Below are 18,972 nucleotides of genomic sequence, written 5' to 3' on the forward strand. Positions count from 1 at the left end.
AAATAAAGCATAGAATAGAAGATAACTAAGAATTGTGGTGGAGATACGTTGCGAAGAGGATATATGTGCTTGTTACTTGGCTAATCCTCTAAATTAATTAAAAAATAATAGTAATAAATAAATAAATGAAAAGAAATTTCATTTTATTCTCAATAAAAACCGTATCATTTTTTTTTAACTAAAAAAATATCAATTATTACATATTCTCATCTAAATAAAATGGAATGACAAGTTAGTAGTAGTTAATAGTGAATTTGTAAAATGGATATTAGGAACGTATAGTAGCTACGTACATTATCCAGATTGAGTTCGAAATGAGTGGCTTTCCTTATACCGCTAATGCTATGCTGCTCATGGGACACGCACGTGCCCCAATATCACCATATATCCATTCTCCTCTCACCTCAACTTTTTATTATGGCCCAAGAAAAATTAATAATTGGATTGGAGGCTATATGTATTATTATTATTATATCAAATAAATAAAATTGAAGTGGGAGATCGACGGTGTACGTACGTATGTGAATCAATCAATTAAATCCAGCAACAGAAAAGGGCATAATAATAATAATAAGTAGCTAAGCTAAGCTGAGCTGAGATAGACAACAGAAGAGAAGAGAAGGCATGGCTTCCACAACTGCTGCGGCAACAACCCCTACTCGTCTTTCTTCATCGTCGTCCTCCTCGTCCTCACCTGCACCTCTCATCATCAATGCCAATCCTCGTCGTCCTGAATCATCTGCTGCTGCTGCTGCATTAATCAATTCTCCTCCTCCACCTTCTGGCAGCTTCCTTCATCTCCGGGCCACTACTGCCTACTGTCAGTACTACTACATACCCTACCTATTCGGTGATTGACTTGACTTGAAATTGTTGCTATATATAGATATCTAGCTCTGTTTTTTTGTAATTTGTGCAGATGCGAAGATGGCTCGGAATGTTATTGCCAAGGCTTCTGCCGGAGAGGTCGCCGCACCTCAAGCGGTCACCGCAACAACAACTCCCGAGATTGTCAAGACACTTCAAGACGCTGTAAGATCAAATTAATCAATCAATTAATTAATATCAACAACAACAAAAATAATATAGAATTTGAAACAAACATGTGCGTGCAGTGGGACAAAGTCGAAGACAAATATGCTGTTACTTCTCTTGCGGTGGCCGGAGGAGTTGCGCTTTGGGGATCTGTCGGAATGATATCGGTACCTCACCATCCTCATCCTCATCATCACCACTATCACCTAATCAATTGATTATATAATATGTGTATGTATGTATGTATGTATATGTATGTAGGCTATTGAGAAGCTCCCACTCATACCTGGAGTTCTCGAGCTCGTGGGAATTGGGTACACTGGCGTAAGTTCCATTTCAATTCAATCCTATTTCAACTGTATGTATGTATATATACACATTAATTTTAATTTGTTTCTTCTATCCTACTACTGCAGTGGTTTGCATACAAGAACCTGGTCTTTCAACCCGACAGGTAATTAAAAATAATATTTTATGATGATACATGGATGTTATAATCAAATAAACAAACAGTTTAATAAGATATCTACTAGTATAATGTATTGATTGATGGCATGGGTGTCCTAATTGAATTTCAGGGAAGCATTGATTCGAAAAATCAAGGATGCATATAAAGAAATCACAGGAAGCAGCAGCTGAAACAAAGGAAATTCCAAGAGGTGCACCCAAACAAACAACACATCTCTATTGTGTGCATCAATCTAATCACTTTCTACCACTTTGGGTTGCATAACATCTATAATATACATGCAACTCTACTTCTTTTGTATGACAAATTAAGACCTAACTGAGAAAAAAAAATATATATATATATATATAATAAAATTCTTACAAAAACATCTATATATATTTATTAAATTAAAGGGCATGATCATTTTTGTACATTGTAGATTTCAAATCCCCTGTCCCTGCCAGCATTCTTTTTTTGTTGCCCACATGAAGAATGAATGACTTACAATTATCAAACTTCATTGCATTAATATTGTTGCTATTGTATGTATGTGTATATATATATATATATATATATAATATACATACAGCTCGATCCGTTTTGGTGATGAAAGTAGAATTCACCACCATGTTCAATGTTCAACACAAAATTGAAATAATTGCTTTTGTAGTATATGCAATTGCAATCATTGTAGTTAAAATCATTTGACAAAACAATTTTGTCAATTTTTAAGTTCAAGTGTCTTAATGTTGGTTTTTAAGACTCTACAATGTGTTAACAAGTCCGCAAGCATTGCCTTCTTGGTCGGATATTGCAAATCATTTCACTTTATATCTTTACTTCTAATGAGCAACCCGGTTTCTAAAATAATCTATAAATGTGTAAGAATTCTCCAAACCACTCAGTTCCATAAAAAGGTAGTATTTCTGATCATTTATTTTGGTTCAAATGAACCATGAGATTGTCTGTCCATGCTTATATTATTGAAAAATGACCAGTTGGGGAGAGTTTCCAAATAGGGGTGTCAACTCTAACCGACCCAAGGGGAACCTGGATGATCAATCAATGAAGTCGATGATATCTCTAGGATTAACTGAAATCAATGTTCCGCTCTCCATTGGTCCAGAATCGATTCAAAGGATAAGAGCGGGCATGGAAGAAAGATTGTTCTTGATGAGAGCAATCCATCCTCCATGAGAAAGGGGATCTCTATCCCAAGAATTACTACACTTAGTTTAATTACCATAATGATTATGATTATGGTTGCTAGCAGCACTAAAGCTGAGTGAGTTCTGGGAATCACACCTAGTAAATCCTTGTATTTTTTACGCTGTGTGATTAGAATATTCGGACATCTGGCTAAGGTACAAGGGCACAAATCTACAGCTGCTCAAAACTGAGTCCTAAGGCAAAAACCAAAAAAAAAAAAAGTGAAATATCTTTGTAGAAGTAACACAAGTCAGACTCAGAACTGACCTTGTGCAGCAGTGGGTAACTACAGTTTCCCGGCCCAACAATAAGATTGCGACGATGATGATGATACAACAAAAGAGTAAGGAAAAGCGATCCATTGTAGCCACTGCAGAGAGAGAATTGATTGGTAATGTGCTTGATAAGGAGGGCAGCTGAAGATTCGATTCACTCTGTGTCTGCAGCTGGTTCAACATTTTTGTCTCCTGTTACTGGAGATAATACTCGGTTATGCTCTTTCTCGTTGCTCCTATCACTGGCATCGGACTTCCTGTCCCGGTTAGGACAATTTTTAATCAAATGTCCCTCTTTTCCACATAGTCATGAGAATTCTTATATTCTTTCTTGTGACAGCTACGATACTCTTCCTCAACCTTAATAAGATCCATCAGCATTTTGATCGGTAGAAATTCATCATCCTTCATCAACCTAGCCCGGAAGTCCTTCCAAGAAGGCGGGAGCTTTGAGATTATAGCACTGACATGGAAGGTGTCATCTATCATGATTCCAGATGTCTTGATAGAATTAGCAATATTTTGAAGTTCATTAATTTGCTCAAGAATCGGAAACCCATCAACCATCTGAAAATGAATATACTTGTAAACTTGTGAAATTTTTGTTCCAAAATCTTCGTTGTATGCTGCCCTGAGTTCTTCCCAGAGCTGTCGAGCAGACTGAACCTTTAGTGAATATGTCTGAAAGATACTGTCACATAGAGAATTCAAAATGTGGTGGCGGCACAGGTAGTCATCATCATTCCACCGTCGAATTCTAACCTTTTCATCGGAGCTAGCTTCTGCATTCAAATGTATGCTAGGGGTTGGCTCCGTCAGCACATATGCAATGTTCAACTGATTAAGGGATAACTCCATTCGATGTCTCCAACAATGGAAATTTCTTCCATCAAATCGAGTAGGCTGTATAGGAATCAACTCAGTACGAACTTCATTAGCTACTTGTCCTTGCCGGCTTGCCTCAAAGGGAGCCTGAACAATTCTTGTTGGACTTAGAATACTGGTCTTTAAAAGTTTATTCTCAGCAGCAGAACCTGTCACTTCACTTTCAGTGCGCTTCCTCGTACCAGTACTTGTCAAGTGAGAAGCTCCTACACTAGAGCGACTTCTATCCGCAGCAGAATCTGCCACTGATTTTCTAAAACCTGCTTCACGAACAGCTTCAGAGCAACGGCTCCGATTTTTCTGTTGATGGACAGCATGCTTCCTTCTCGCAAAACATCACACAGAACTTCAATTAATCTTAAATTTTGATTTGCAGGATGCACTATTGAAAAAAAGAAAACATCATTCTTTTAAAGTTCAAAGACGTAGAGATATTCTCACCCCAGCCGTGATTCTAATTTTACAATGGCTTCGTCTACAGAAGAAAACCTATTCCTGAACAATGACCATTGCTGCCTTGTCAAATTGACCCCCCCATCCTGTGCTGAATTCATAATATGTAAGAAAGTCATGTAAATACAAATTCAAAACAACGATGATATAGAAGAAAAAGGCCCAAACAAGAAGCAATGCTATGAGTGATAAAAGTCAAAAAGCTTAGGAACTCATACTTAAATCTCCAGCAGAGCATCTTCCAGTAAATGGTATTAAGATATATAACCAACAAAAACATGTAATCAGAAAAAAAGAACCAGTGATGACACAATCACTTTTCATAGAAACTAAAATTTTGATTATGTCAAAACTTGAGAGTGGTCATTGACAAAGTTAGCATAACTGTCGCACATCTAGGTTCTACACAGATGTGCTTATTATTTGAACCCCCATAACTTCTTATATTAGACCACAGAAACATAATAGGATCCTGAGGCAAATTAAGGTAAACAAAACTTAATATGTGACGACTTGATCACTTGGTGATAAAATAGTAAAATACCCAATTATATCCATAATAAAGGGCCTAAGGGGCTAATATAAAGCAAACGACAGCTACCAGAAAGAACATCACCTCTAGAAGGAAGCATATTTCCATCTTTTAGTACGAAATCCCGGATCCCAACCACGGTTCTGCCATATAAATCATGAATTGTCACCCACCTCTTCTCCGATAACTAATAAACCAGAAAACGACAAGCAATGTTAAACAAAAGCAACAAAGGGCTTTCCAACAGAAACAGTAATATCATCCAGTTGGACTTAGGACTTCTTTAGTAGCAAAATCTACCTAGAACTTCATCTATTTTAAGCGATAAAATTGACCGTTATGATGGGGATAAAATTCCGACAGTAATAATTAAAGAACACTATCACAGCTCTTTCATTCCATCATATGTTGTCCTTTTTAGTTCCATATGGAATAAACCCTTGGTTTATATCTCCTTGTTACTTTTCTCTAGACTAGACTTTACATATAAATGCTTCCTAGGGAAGAAGAATACTTCCTTGTTTCTCAACACTAAGGCAAAGCAGAAAGAGAAATCTTGATAAATCCATAAAAAACCTACTGCCAGGATTTCAAGAATGCCAACAAACCAAGAAATCATTCCTTCTTATAAAGAAGTTACATGTGCATTTCTTGATGAGGGAAGCTATCCCTAAATGCAATCAATGGACTACTAGATCCTTCTAATTTGTATATGCAGCTTAATCTTAAATAATATAAGCACTTCCTCAAAATCCATTCGTCAAACAACACTAACCATAGGACTTCTAACATGTCACACTGCACACATTTCCTCTTACAGAAGCCAAAGACGAGTGGCATAAACAAATTACAAACCACATTTCAACTCATAGAACGATCGTTCTATCCTTCGATTATGTAAATATAATCTTGGCCCCCTTTTCTGGCAAGCGTTGATTAGAACTAACCCCGATAATCAAAGCAAAAGAAACAACGAAACTAACCGTGACAACAACTTTGCTGCGGCTATTCCCTTGCGATCCGACTCCACTACTTCTTGGTTGCTGTTGCGGGTTACGTTCTTCTTTTAACACAGGATTATCACCGCCACCAGAACCTTTCGCCGAGGAAGGTGTTTCAAGAGTAGAGGCAGCAGTCGACAACAGAAAACGGTCGACGAGCTGTTGTACGAACTGGCGTTGGGCGAGGCTGGAGAGTTCGAATCCCAGCTTTTCGGTCGCGGCAGCTCGAACGCTACCTACGGTGGCTTTCTCCAAGTTAGACGCTTTGAGAATATCCAGGACCGCCTCCTTGATTCTGCGGCGCTGTTGCTCATCCATGGCTCTCTCGCCCTTTCTTGGGTGTTGGCAATGAGGATTGTGGGTGAACGACAATGGGGCAAACTATTACGGCGACGATCCTTGGGTGCCGCAGTGGAAGAAGGCTCTGTAAACAGTTTTAGAGTATTTGGTTCTTTTTTTTTTTTCTTTTTTTTTTATATTTAATTATATATACTTTTTTTACCAAATCCTATATCAATATTAAAATATTATTTAAAATAAATTAATTTTAAAATAAAATCAAATAAACTTTTTGTAAAAATAAATAATTTTTTAAAAATAATTTTTTTCTAGCAATATGGGTTTGTTTCTTCACCCTACATCCTAAAAAAGTAAATACTTCTCAAAAAAATATATTTCTTTTCTTTCACAAAATATTTGATCATATATTATTTTAATATGAAATTTAAACTAAAATTTTTCAAACTCTATCAAAAAAAAAAAAAACATACCTTATTTTAAAAGACTACCAAATTTAAAGATGCTAACAAATTCAATTTTTAAAATATAAAAATTTAGAAAACAAATAACCATATATTGAATTATTTTAAAATTTTAAGAAATTGGACTTTATATATATATTTTTTTTTTCAAACACAAAAACATACTCCTTACATTCTTTAATTAGGTATATTAGTATTAATACATGATATGAATAAAATAGAAATGATTAAATTTGATATAAAAATAATATTATTTGTGTAATATATTTTGAATTGTAAAAGTACATGTAATGTTAGGTACACAGCATACTTACTTAAAAAAAAATTAATGTTTTATTACAAGACGAACTAAACTAAAAAAAAATAATAATTTATAAGAGACGGATGAGTATCACATTTCAAGCCTATCAACCGATATGTCTTTGTTCGTGTTTAGACATACACAATGGAGTCTTTTAGATGGCTTCGATCTCTATATGGAAGTTTTTTCATTTTTTTTCACGTTGAAAAATAGAAGTAGCATTGACTTGTGTTTTTTTTTTTTTTTTTGGTTTTATTCTTTGAAAATATATCTTGAATTCATAATTAACATGGTATAATTTTTATATTTTTTTTTACCATATATAAGCGTTGACATGTCAGTTTTGTACGTTGCATTGAGGCTTTTTTTTGTCTGTCCATTTCATATACTTTCGGACGTCGCCTCTAATCAAACAGATCAGGCAACGGACTTCGGCCTTTTTTTATAACAGATAGCGACATCAACTACAACAACTCGGAGATGGTACCGAAGCACAGCTCCGAGAACCGCGTTTCCAGCTAACAACGTTCACCTCATCCATCCGGCTCTGAACAAATTTCCCTTTGGTTGTTTCGAATGGCTCCGGTCTCTTCTCATTTAATCTTCTTTGACTAAGAGACTTTGATTTTCAGCTCAGACCAAGTGCTATGGTTCGAAGTAACCACGCCTTAATATGGTACTTGGCGCGTGCTCTAAGCTACCCCCTAGAATCGGCTATTGGAAAAGACTTATATTTTCGTGGAAAACTTTGTCGTAGCTCACTGAATTTTACTAGCGATTTCTTTGTTTTTTATCTCTCATTTTTCCTCTCTCTATTTTAGTTTTTCACACATGACAAAGAACCACTCACACAAATATCTTTAATTTCCCTAAATTACCTCTGAATTGGCAAGGTTATTAACAAATTGATAACAAACTAATTAAAAGGGCGAGGGATTGCTTTAGGATTTGAATTTGGATTTGGGTTAAGAGTTTAGGCCATGTCTAGAGGGTAGCTTCGGAGTTGACCAACACATTATATTTTCGAAGGGTTGACCAACACATTATATTTTCGAAGGACTAATTGGATTAGACATTGAACAATCAAAATTTTCAACAGTATACATAACATCAAAAAGAATCATGTACAAATTGATATAAATGAGGAATAAGTGTACAAATTTGTATATACGAGGAACGTAATCATACTTCTCATTGTACAAATTGGCGGTAGCGGATCTAGAAGGAGTTTGAGGAAATACTAGTCTTTCCTAGTCCTAAATTTTTCACTCAAAATATTAAGACCGTTACTTTGTTATGTCTTTTTCTTTTCATCCATTACTACGACAAATAGAATAAAAAAATAAAAATATATACGTCAAATTTACAAAAATATTTCGATAGTCAACCTCTCGAAATTTAGAAACTGATTTTACCATTGTAAATGGGTATTATATGAAAAATATGGCCATACTTCTCAATATACGATCTTGTTTGTTAGAAACTTGTTGTGTTCTAAGCACATAGACATGTTATACGATTTTTGAATTAAAAAATATAATTTTAAAACACACGGATATACTTGTTTACATATATTATGAATATGATTACGCTATTTGATGCATAATCGTATATGCTAGGAGTATATCAATAAAATAACTTGTATATTTGTTTGTATATCTCATAAATATAATACTCCCATCGTCCCACATAACTTGTCCTTTCTATTTTTGGAAATATAATTATGTACTTTAATTGCATTTTAAATTTTAAATTTTATAATTTTCTTAATTTTAATTAAACTATTTACTTATCTTAATCTTAATCTATAATTATTTTTACTAAATAATAATTATTTTTACTAATACACTTCTTAATTACTTACTAATTATACTTTACCTAAATTATCGTGTCTACGGTAATACACCCATATTACATGGGACCGAGGAATATATTTTTTAATATACAATTATGCATTTTTTACGGTCATATAAATTCAATTTTTTTGAGTCTTGGAGATCCAAAAGTAAGTAGAGAATAGTTATCTACGGGATGCTAAGATTATAGATTGAAAGACTTCACTGAATTTCTCGTCTAATCCTTGAATTTTCACGGTCATATCAACAAAAACTCATTAATGCAACAGAATAATTAAATTTATATAAATTTGTGTGAAATTAAACTAATTTTACATGAAAAACTTCCATAAAACTAATTTTACATTGTCTCCTTCATATTGGAACGAAATTTGTACTTCATCCGTTTATCAAATTTAAAGGTTCCTTTTATTTGTTCATAAAAAAATATATATATTTTTAATTATAAATAATTTTACTTACTTATTAAATTATATCATTCAATATTATATTTATTTATAAATGCATTGCGACATTTAAATTCTCAATTTATTTAAAATAATTTCTTACTTTATTAATTTATATATATATATATTTTTATTTTATATTTTATATCAATCAATTAATATAATATTATATTACTAAATTGATGTGAGACTTAAATTCCAAGTCAAATTAAGATATAATTTGGGAACAAACGAATATTTAAAAATGATAATTTGATTTTTTAAACATAATGATATATATATATATTATGAAAGAAAAACACTAATGAAAAATTGAAAATATAACATAAGAAGGAAAACCTTAACCGCCATTGACTTTCTCAATAACAATCTACAATACCATATACGACTACAAAATCAGACAAATGCCACCGCCGGGAAATCCACGATCTAAATAAGAATAACTCCACCTCTCAAATACCGGTGGGAAGCCATGGCGGAGGAAGAAACCCAGAAACTAGTGGTTGTGGATTTGATTGACAAGGCGACCAACTCTACGGCGGGGGAGGTAGATCCCCGCCTTCTCAAGGCGATTAAAGTGACCGTTCGTTATTCGGATTCGGAGCTACGAGCTGCCGCCAAAGCCCTAATGTCACTCATGAGACGCGATCATTCTCAGGTGCGTAGAGGTTACAAAGACTCAATTATCTCTTGCTTATAAATAAAAGTCTAATTTGTACCTGGAGAGTGGTTGAATTGTTGTAATTTTCTCGTTGGAATTGGGGGTTAGGGCTAGTTTGCGAGTGATCCTGCTAGGTCAGAAAATCATTGTAAATCCCAGCTTCACTCTAGGAAGAAAGGATTTCCTTGTAAAAGAAATTTATATATATACATACATACATGACAGCCTTGTTTTCATTGTTGAATTGTTGCGACTCTTTTTTGTTCCATGCAATTGCATATATGGCTGAGTATGACATAAATTGAATCTCTTCGATTTCTTTTGGTAGGTTCGCTATCTTGCTCTTTTCATAATAGATGAACTTTTCATGCGCTCAAAGCTTTTCAGAAGTCTTCTTGTTGAGAACCTGGATCAGTTACTTAGCCTAAGCATTGGGTTTAGAAGAAATCATCCACTCCCTGCTCCTGTTTCTGTTGCATCTGTTCTGCGGTCAAAGGCTATTGAGTTTTTGGAGAAGTGGAATGAGCAATTTGGAATTCATTACCGGCAGGTCAGATTAGGCTATGACTATCTCAAGAACACTCTTCGTTTCCAATTTCCTAACCTACAAGCCAATGCTGCCCGAATACAGCAAGAGAGAAGGGAAAGAGAAATAAAAACAAAAGAGATCTTACTAAAAAAATTCGAATCTCTGAAGGCCAACTTTCCTTCAGTGAAAGAGGAAATAAAATCAAAGATTGACGAAATTGATGGGTGTTTAGAAATTCTTAGAGCTAAGGATGAAGATATGTCGCTGGCCCCTATGGATGAAGAAGAAATGGAAGAGTATCGTAATCCAGAGCTACGGCAAATACGGATTGATTCTTTGAAAGAAGGGGAAAAAGTTCAAGAGAACAGTGAAAATAAAGTTGTTTTTGATGCACTCAGGGAGTCTTACAAGGTTCTAATGACTAAGCATCTGGCTTTTATCCAGGAATCAATTTCAGTTCTAATAAGGGTGGAGACTACTGACAACAGGTTTATAGATGCTGCTTTGAAAGATCTCATAGATATAAGAAATATTATCCAGTCAACAATAAGAAAATGTGAAGAATCAGGTTGTACTCTTCCTAAAATTACACCTGCTGAAGAGGATGTTGTTTGGGAAGAAGGTATCATAGAAACATTTGATCATGGTAAACTTGGTCCAAGCCTTTCCAGAAGTAGCAATGAGCAAGATCCATATATTGGTGGTAGTTCAAGAGAAGCTGAATGCAGTAATAATTTGTCACGGGTAGATGCCAAAGAGAGTAATGCGAAGACTGGAAATGAATCAAACCCCTTACGAAGTAAGCTTTTGACTGAAGCTCCAGTTCTTAATTGGGGATCATTCCTTGACAGCTGGGGATCAGACAGAGATGTATTAGCTAATCAGAGGGGGTTGGAACTTGAAGGTCACTGGGGTAGGGTTGACCATGATGCGGTCATACCAGCAGAAAAGATTGCAGAACTCAATGTCCGGGCATTTGTTTATGAAGAAAAACCTGTTGATATCAAACCATGTCGAGCTCCTTTAAGGAAGGGTGGACTTTGTCAGAGAATGGATTTGAGAGTTTGCCCATTTCATGGACCCATCATCCCTAGGGATGATGAAGGAAAGCCTATGGAAGAGAACTCCTTAACAGATGATACAGTTACCCAGAAGCAGCCGGAAGTGTTGACCCCAGATGATGATAATAATGTAGTTGATCAGCTGTTTAGACAAGCTGTAAAGAATGTTCGGGAAAAAGACCAAGAAGCAGTGAAGAAGAGAGATCTTGACAAGCAGACCATAAAGAGAGCGAAGCTTGCAAAAGTGAGGGAGCATAATGAATCTGTGTTGCGTGATGCTGCAATCGCTTCAACTTCAAAATCTTTTCACGTTGGGGAAGATGCTGAAACGAGCAATGGCTCAGGATCTTCAGCTAAAACCAAGAAACAAACACTTGCATCAATGCTGAAAAAGAAAGAAACTTCTAAAGACAGATTAACTCAAAGGCTGTTGAACGCTCGAGTAAGGGACGCCACAGTCAGACAACTGACAGCATCTGAGGATGCAACCTACAGGGAAGCATTTCCAAATCAATGGTAGCTTAAACTCTTACATCCCTTCCATACTTGTTTTCTAAATGCTGGCTGGGGATGTAAGAGACCAAAATTGTTGTTCTTGTCTTGTCCAGTTTTACTTTAATATAGAGATTTTTAAATAAGTCGGATTACTTGAAAGTAGTTCAGTTGCTACTTCTCCCCACCCCTAGAATTCTGTTCAAATTCCTTGAGACTTTTCATTACATTTGTGTGTTTGTAAAATATGACTTGCAAAATTTAAGGAAATAAACACGTTTCATGATGTTTTCTTCCTTGTAGAATCTTACTTCTTCTTCATCAGCAATTAGGAATATTTTCATATGGATCTATCACAGATGCAGCCTTTAATCTTTGATTGATGTGAACTGATCCACACATTTCTTCTACTTTCTTGAAAAAATCATACATAAATATATATATTTCCATCTGTTTGGCAGGAAATGAGGCGTGAAGAAGTCAATGCCAGTGTCCCATAAGTCTGGGATTGCCACAGAATATATTGAAAAGATTCAACTTTCTTTTCAGACATTTCTGTATATTAATCTTGTCATAATTGTGAAGATGAATCTGACCATTAAGCATGGGAATATTGTTGCACTGTCCTGTACTCAGTTTGTTGCAGGAGAAGAATCTTGTGCACTTTGATAAAGAGAAGCCCAAAGAGAAAAAGGGATGGATTTCTTGCAATTCCAACTTACATACATACATGCTAAGGCAAAAGATGCTTCAAAAACTTGTTCTACTCTATTGCCCCTTTTTACTTTATAATAATGACTAGCATTAGCTGTTAATCTAAGCTTTGCTTTAATTTTATGTCAATTATACATAAATTCCAAATCTTTGTGTGGATAATTCTCTCCACAATCATTACACATGATTATGACAGCCCCAATATGTTTGCACAATTCCAACCCAATTTCTTTGCAATAACAAAGACATGCATCCATCATAGGTTGCTTTTGACTGACGACTTGTTAGTGAACTTGTTTAACAAAAGCCCATTTAGCATTTCAGACGTTTTACATTTTTGAAATATCCAAAATTAAAGATGCCAGTTTCTCCATGATATAACACTACATGCATACATACCAGTTGTCTGACTAGAATCCTCATCCAATTTAAGCACCCAAGCTGCCCATTTCTGACAAGCCTTTTAATAAGAAGAGTGTTGTTCTTTTCTTACATTGTGGGTGTGGTTGAGAAGTGTTATACCTAAATCTTTAAGAATTCAAAACTCATATTGAATAAGGGGTTGGCAAAACCTGCAGCCTGCATTTATGGCCACATCTTCTAAAGGGGGTTCCTTTTTTTTAATCTTTTTTCTTTGGCCAGCAGCAAAGAAATGGGAGCATGCTTATATTTATGGAAATCAATGCACCCTTTGAAGGTGTTTGGGCTGTATCGTACATTTGATTAATTAGCATATAATAATAATTATTGTTTTTAATGGCCGAAAAAGAAAAGGGGAAAAGGCCTCCAATGCCCATACTCTCTCTCTCTCCCCCCTTCTCTCAATGTCTCTCTCTCTCTCTCTCTCAAAAGAAACACCAAAAATATTAATTCAGACGAGAAAAGGGAAACTCAATCAAGAAAAGCACCTTGGCTCTCTCCTCCTCCTCCATTTTCTTTTTCTTGTTCACCCTCCAAAAATCTCGAAATCTGATGAGAATTGATTCAGGGTCATCAAGAGGAAGGGGAGCCAAGCCATAGGGAGAATTTCCCCAATATTTCACAACCCTCATGTTCTAGAAAGGATTTTTGCCCTTTTGATTTAAACCCAGAGAAATTTAAAAAGCAAGAATGGAATCCAGCATAGAATGCATATCTTCCACAGACGGAATGGATGAAGATGAGATCTCTCCCGCAAATCCGTATTCTCAGTTTTCATCCTCCAAGTCACCCGGCAATAATATTGGCAGCAATGGCGTGGTGATTAATCCAGCCACAAGTGTACACGAGCTTCTAGAATGCCCTGTTTGCACCAATTTTATGTATCCTCCCATCCATCAGGTTTAATTTAATCTGCTCTCGTTTTTATTTTTTTTATTTTTATTCTTTTTCCATTTTGAACTTTCTGTTAATTGGGTACTTGTGATTGTTTCCAAGATTCGATATTATACTGGTATTACGGACAAAATGCGTTGCCAAGATTCCATTTTTATGGGTTCGTTATTTGAAGGTTGAATCTGTTTTTAATGTTTGCTGTTCAGAACTATCTTGGTTTTTGTCGTGTGGAAGATGCCGTTTCTCTAGAAATTTCTGCATTTTTAGTTAGGGAGATACTTAAATGGTAAATGGTAATTCTTGCTTCTATGGTTAAATTTGATGGGATATTGGATTCTTTGTGAAGTGGTTTCTGGGATTGACCCAAATAGCTCCCCTTTCTTCTTCTGCTTTCTTATTTGGTTTGGCTGCAAACACACGGTAGATGTGATGTTTAATAACTTATACTTCTGTGCTGATTTGTTTAGTAGAATGAACAGTTTTTACTACCCTGGATTTTACTCTGGGAAGCTTAAGAAATGACAAGCATATAGGTCTTTTTTTTTAAAAATCTATGTTTGTACTTTCTATAATTGTGACATCAATGTCAGGTATGGTTAGGAATCCCAGTGCCACATCTTTGGCCGAGAACTGAGTCATAGAGATTAACCAAATCATTTGGCAGTCTTGAGAAGAATATTGTAGAATTCTATTTAAAATAGGGTAGAAGTATTCTATTTGGGAATGATTGTTATCGCAAACGCAAACAACATTGCTACTATGCTTCCAACATTTATCATCTCAAACCATTTAAAAATATGTCAAAATAGGATCACTTGTAATATTCTATTTCTATCCCTTTCCTATATAAAAAAATGTATACATTCAAAACTTTCTATTTTCTTTTATGCAAATGATTAATCATATATAAATATGTATTATATAATTTTATTTGTTACAAAACTACATCCATATTGAATATACTTTGTAGAGTTATAGCTTTAAAAACACTTAGATATACATTTTAAATTTATTTTTAGTCATGCATATGTTACATCATAACTCCAACATTACTCGAACATCTCACTCCAAACAGGAAAATGAAACTTCCAACCACAACCCGAAACAATAACCAACCATACCTATGGGTATGTTTGGTTATTATTTGAAACCAAAATCGCTTGCACGGTTTCTAATAAAGGTTTCTAATAAAGATACACTAGTTCTCATAAAATATCATATTGAAATACTAAGGGTGTGTTTGTTTGGAGGTTTGGATTTTGAGTTGAGATTTGAATAGTAAAGATTTTGAATTGAAATAGTTGTATGATGTGATATAAATAAGTATTGATGTGATGTTTTGAATGTAAAATTGATTTTTAGAATAATATAAAAAATGAAAATTGGTGTTTGATGTGATCTTTTTTGGGGGAAAATTTTGGATGAATAGTGGATTTTTGGCAAAATCTCTCAAACAAACACACCCTAAATCAAAACTTTAATAGAAAAACCCAAACCCAAATCAAAACCAAACGAACCTGTTTGGGATGTGTTAGAAATTCTATTTGATGCAAAATATGAGATAACGGTCTATATATTTTCCCAAACTTCTAAATTTGATTGTATTCGTAAGGTTGAATTAACATTGTTTTTGCTATAGTTGAGAAGTTGTTAGGTTTCATAGGGTGTATTAAAGTAGGAATAATTTGGTCCGTGAAAAGTTTTCAAAACCAAGTGCAAGTTCGACCTATAGGAGGTTAGATTTTTAAGGCATATTGTGGGCAATGAAAACACAAAGATGGACATGACAATGGAAAGACGATAATGGAGGGGGTAACATTAAAGTCCTATTAGAACTAAGGTCTTTTCTTTTGGAACGATTACCTTTAGTTCATCAAGGAACACTTATTGATCATGGTGCACTTGAATAACATGTGAAAAATCCCTAAGGCATTTACAGAGATAAAAGTGTCGATCAACAAGGAGCTGGTTCCCGTGCTTCTGGGCTTCTCAAAGTTGTTTTAAGTAATGGTGGGTGCATCAGGTGCTGCCATGGAGGAGTTCTAATGCAATATGATCATCCAATGGCATACTAGAGCCACAAATTGGTGGATATAGAGAGACAATGACACATGAGAAGAAGATGCTTATGGTAGTGCATTCACTGCATTGCCTAAAAGTGTGGGAGCAATACATGAAAGTGGGGATTCCTACCAAGATTGTCGCTGAAAACCGAACACTAAGGTATTTCCAATCTAAAAAAAAGAACAAAAACACTAACTAATAAACAAGTGTGTTTGTTGGATTTCATAATTCAAGTATGAAATTGAGTACCACCAAAGAAAGAGACACATAGTGGCAAATCCATAGTGTATGATGTAAGAAAACATCATAGGCTAGATTAGGGAAGGCTTAGTGTATGACAAACAAGTGCAAGGCTTATATGACCTAAATGAGAAGGATAAGATGAAGTGATTCTCATTGAAGAATGGCTTGTTTTTTTCCATAACAAGTTCTGGATGTATATGTTGGCATAAGGGCAGTCAATATGAGATATCGTAATGATAGCAAATATGTGGTACATGCTGGCAATCACCGACCTTAGTACTATTGTAGAAGAGGTTCTAATGGCTGAACATGAAAGAAGATCTAGACAATTATGTTTAGACTTTTTTAGTGTGCTAGTAAGACAAGGTGGAAAACCAACTATCAGCGGGTTGCACAATTTTGCTTTAACTTACAAAAAATGAAAATATGAGGAAAAGCCTACTCAAAACATACTTGGTTTCCAACAAGCAACACAAAAGAACTTGGTGGTTACAAAGGATATAGCCTACTACCATTCCACTTTGTCAAGGGTTGGTAAGATCATACCTGCCTGTGAGAAGGTCCAAAAGAGGGTGAAAAAATGAGGACTAGAAGAGAACGGACCAAGAGTTCAAAGGTGACCAAGTATTAGTGACATTTTACCAACACGGGAGATTCAAGGTGTCACTAAGGTTTGACTCAATGTTATGGGGGATTATTTATCATAGCAAAGAATATTGGAGCCATTATACATTTGATGCTAAAGCCATACCATAAAGGCAGGATCCAAGCCGGACTGGGAGAGCATTGATAGGGATGTAAGTGCCATATGACAAGGTTGTCAAGGAGATTTTAACCGATGGGGTTGTGAGGCATAGGAATTACACACCATTGATGGAATACTTAGTGCATTAGAGAGTGTTCCCCGAGGATGAGGTTAGTGGGAGCCAACCAAAAATTTGTGGCCATGTCTGAAGTTTTAAGTAATAGTGCACTACCAAGATAGGAGAAGCCAATATAAACTGTGGGTGCAATTGCAAATGCTGAGATAAACTAGTATGCATCAAATGAATCTTTGGGTGCGAATGCTTAGAGCAAAGACTATGAGTTTCTTCTACCTGTACTGTCCTCTCACATACAGACATCGATTTGTTTCATGAAGACTTGCATGTAGAACACTTCCGTATGTATGGGTGATTGTGGGAATTTGAACGAGACTCCCAAACATTACATCTGGTCTAAACTAGTAGGAAGTCGCACTAATATTTGATTACATCAATCTTACTATAGTTTGGGTCTTGTTTCTTATTTGATATCTCGCCTAGTAGGTGATCTGATGTGAAGCTTTCTTCAAATTTGTCACTTATTTGTTAAACCATTTTCCCAATTCACCTGATTGATGAAATGTAACCATGCAAAGTTTATTGCAATCTTGTTGACTGGGTGCCTAATCATTGCCTTCAAGTGAACCGATCCTGTTATTGTAATTTGTGTGAGTTTGGCACTGTCCTGATTACATTTTATTGAAGCTACCCTAACATCAAGTTGATTGCTGCAGTGCCACAATGGCCACACTCTATGTTCCACGTGTAAGGCAAGGGTTCACAACCGATGCCCGACTTGTAGACAGGAGCTAGGTGATATAAGGTGCCTGGCTCTCGAAAAGGTGGCTGAATCGCTTGAACTTTCATGCAAGTATTCTTCCCTTGGGTGCCCAGAGGTCTTCCCTTACTATAGCAAGTTGAAGCATGAGGCTATCTGCAGCTTTAGGCCATACAACTGTCCCTATGCTGGCTCGGAGTGCTCTGTTGTTGGCGATATCCCATACCTAGTTGCTCACTTGAGAGATGATCACAAGGTGGATATGCATTCTGGGTGCACCTTCAATCATCGTTATGTCAAATCAAATCCTCGTGATGTAGAAAATGCAACTTGGATGCTGACAGTAAGTACTTTTTTTTAGATGTATGCTCGACTCTGCTGCATAAAAACAAAAAAAAATGATGTTATTACCATCTCTTGTCGAGTTTCTGTATATACCTTCTGCAAATCAAGCCTCAGGAATACTTTAAGCCCGAGCAAACTGGCCTGTAGTGAGTGTCTTTTTCCTTGTGCAGGTTTTCCATTGTTTCGGCCAGTACTTCTGTCTACACTTCGAAGCGTTTCAACTTGGAATGGCTCCTGTCTACATGGCTTTCCTTCGGTTCATGGGTGATGAAGTGGATGCTCGGAACTATAGCTACAGTTTGGAGGTAGGTGGGAATGGTCGAAAGCTGATATGGGAAGGCACCCCTCGGAGCATCAGAGATAGCCACAGAAAGGTGCGGGACAGCCATGATGGCCTCATTATACAGCGCAACATGGCACTGTTTTTCTCCGGGGGTGACAGGAAAGAACTTAAGCTACGAGTGACAGGGCGAATATGGAAGGAACAACATAGCTTGGATGGTGGAGCATGTGTGCCCAATTTGTGCACTTAGTTAATAACAATAATTATAACAAGAAGAATTGCTGCCTATGCTTCATTTATGTCTGGGCTTCAGCAATCTCTATCTCTCAGCCAGTCTCCTGTGCTTTAAACCTTCCTTTTATCTTCTTTGGATGTTGCCAGTAACAATGTGTATTCTTACATTTCTTGGGAGTGTACTGTTGTTTCTTGAAAAGGGGTTTCCTGTCTAATTATGACACTGTTGATGCTGTAAGAACGTGT

The 18,972-nt window shown here is 35.8% G+C and overlaps 4 protein-coding genes across 5 annotated transcripts; 3 read left to right on the forward strand and 1 right to left on the reverse strand.

Annotated features, from left to right (window-relative positions):
* Positions 1-458: 458 nt before the first annotated feature.
* Positions 459-6,289, reverse strand: LOC127261716 (uncharacterized). Of its 2 annotated transcripts, XR_007840977.1 has the most exons (5): positions 5,824-6,289; positions 4,925-5,027; positions 4,297-4,399; positions 2,963-4,177; positions 459-1,391 (listed from the first exon to the last, which is right to left on the reverse strand). XR_007840977.1 is itself a non-coding variant. In XM_051290055.1 (4 exons), exons 1-4 carry the CDS (start codon positions 6,157-6,159, stop codon positions 3,253-3,255), a joined length of 1,467 nt encoding a protein of 488 aa, XP_051146012.1. In that variant the 5' UTR covers positions 6,160-6,289; the 3' UTR covers positions 1,723-3,252. The 2 variants fall into 2 exon arrangements, 1 of the variants encoding a protein (XP_051146012.1); XM_051290055.1 differs by lacking the exon at positions 459-1,391 and having other exon boundaries at positions 1,723-4,177.
* Positions 625-2,001, forward strand: LOC127261720 (protein CURVATURE THYLAKOID 1B, chloroplastic). Its single transcript, XM_051290066.1, has 6 exons — positions 625-820; positions 920-1,032; positions 1,116-1,202; positions 1,297-1,359; positions 1,452-1,489; positions 1,614-2,001. Exons 1-6 carry the CDS (start codon positions 625-627, stop codon positions 1,672-1,674), a joined length of 558 nt encoding a protein of 185 aa, XP_051146023.1. The 3' UTR covers positions 1,675-2,001.
* A 3,281-nt stretch (positions 6,290-9,570) lies between the features above and the next one.
* On the forward strand, positions 9,571-12,244 carry LOC127261727 (UV-stimulated scaffold protein A homolog). Its single transcript, XM_051290079.1, has 2 exons — positions 9,571-9,863; positions 10,195-12,244. Exons 1-2 carry the CDS (start codon positions 9,678-9,680, stop codon positions 11,974-11,976), a joined length of 1,968 nt encoding a protein of 655 aa, XP_051146036.1. The 5' UTR covers positions 9,571-9,677; the 3' UTR covers positions 11,977-12,244.
* Positions 12,245-13,244: 1,000 nt separating this feature from the next.
* Positions 13,245-18,944, forward strand: LOC127261745 (E3 ubiquitin-protein ligase SINAT5-like). The gene is made up of 3 exons (XM_051290105.1): positions 13,245-13,982; positions 17,821-18,207; positions 18,380-18,944. The coding sequence occupies exons 1-3, from the start codon at positions 13,773-13,775 to the stop codon at positions 18,740-18,742; spliced, it is 960 nt and encodes a 319-aa protein (XP_051146062.1). The 5' UTR covers positions 13,245-13,772; the 3' UTR covers positions 18,743-18,944.
* The last annotated feature ends 28 nt before the right edge of the window (positions 18,945-18,972 follow it).

Source organism: Andrographis paniculata, unplaced genomic scaffold (genome assembly GCF_009805555.1).
Source record: "Andrographis paniculata isolate CXL003 unplaced genomic scaffold, ASM980555v1 Contig15END, whole genome shotgun sequence".
NCBI classification, from domain to species: Eukaryota; Viridiplantae; Streptophyta; class Magnoliopsida; order Lamiales; family Acanthaceae; genus Andrographis; species Andrographis paniculata.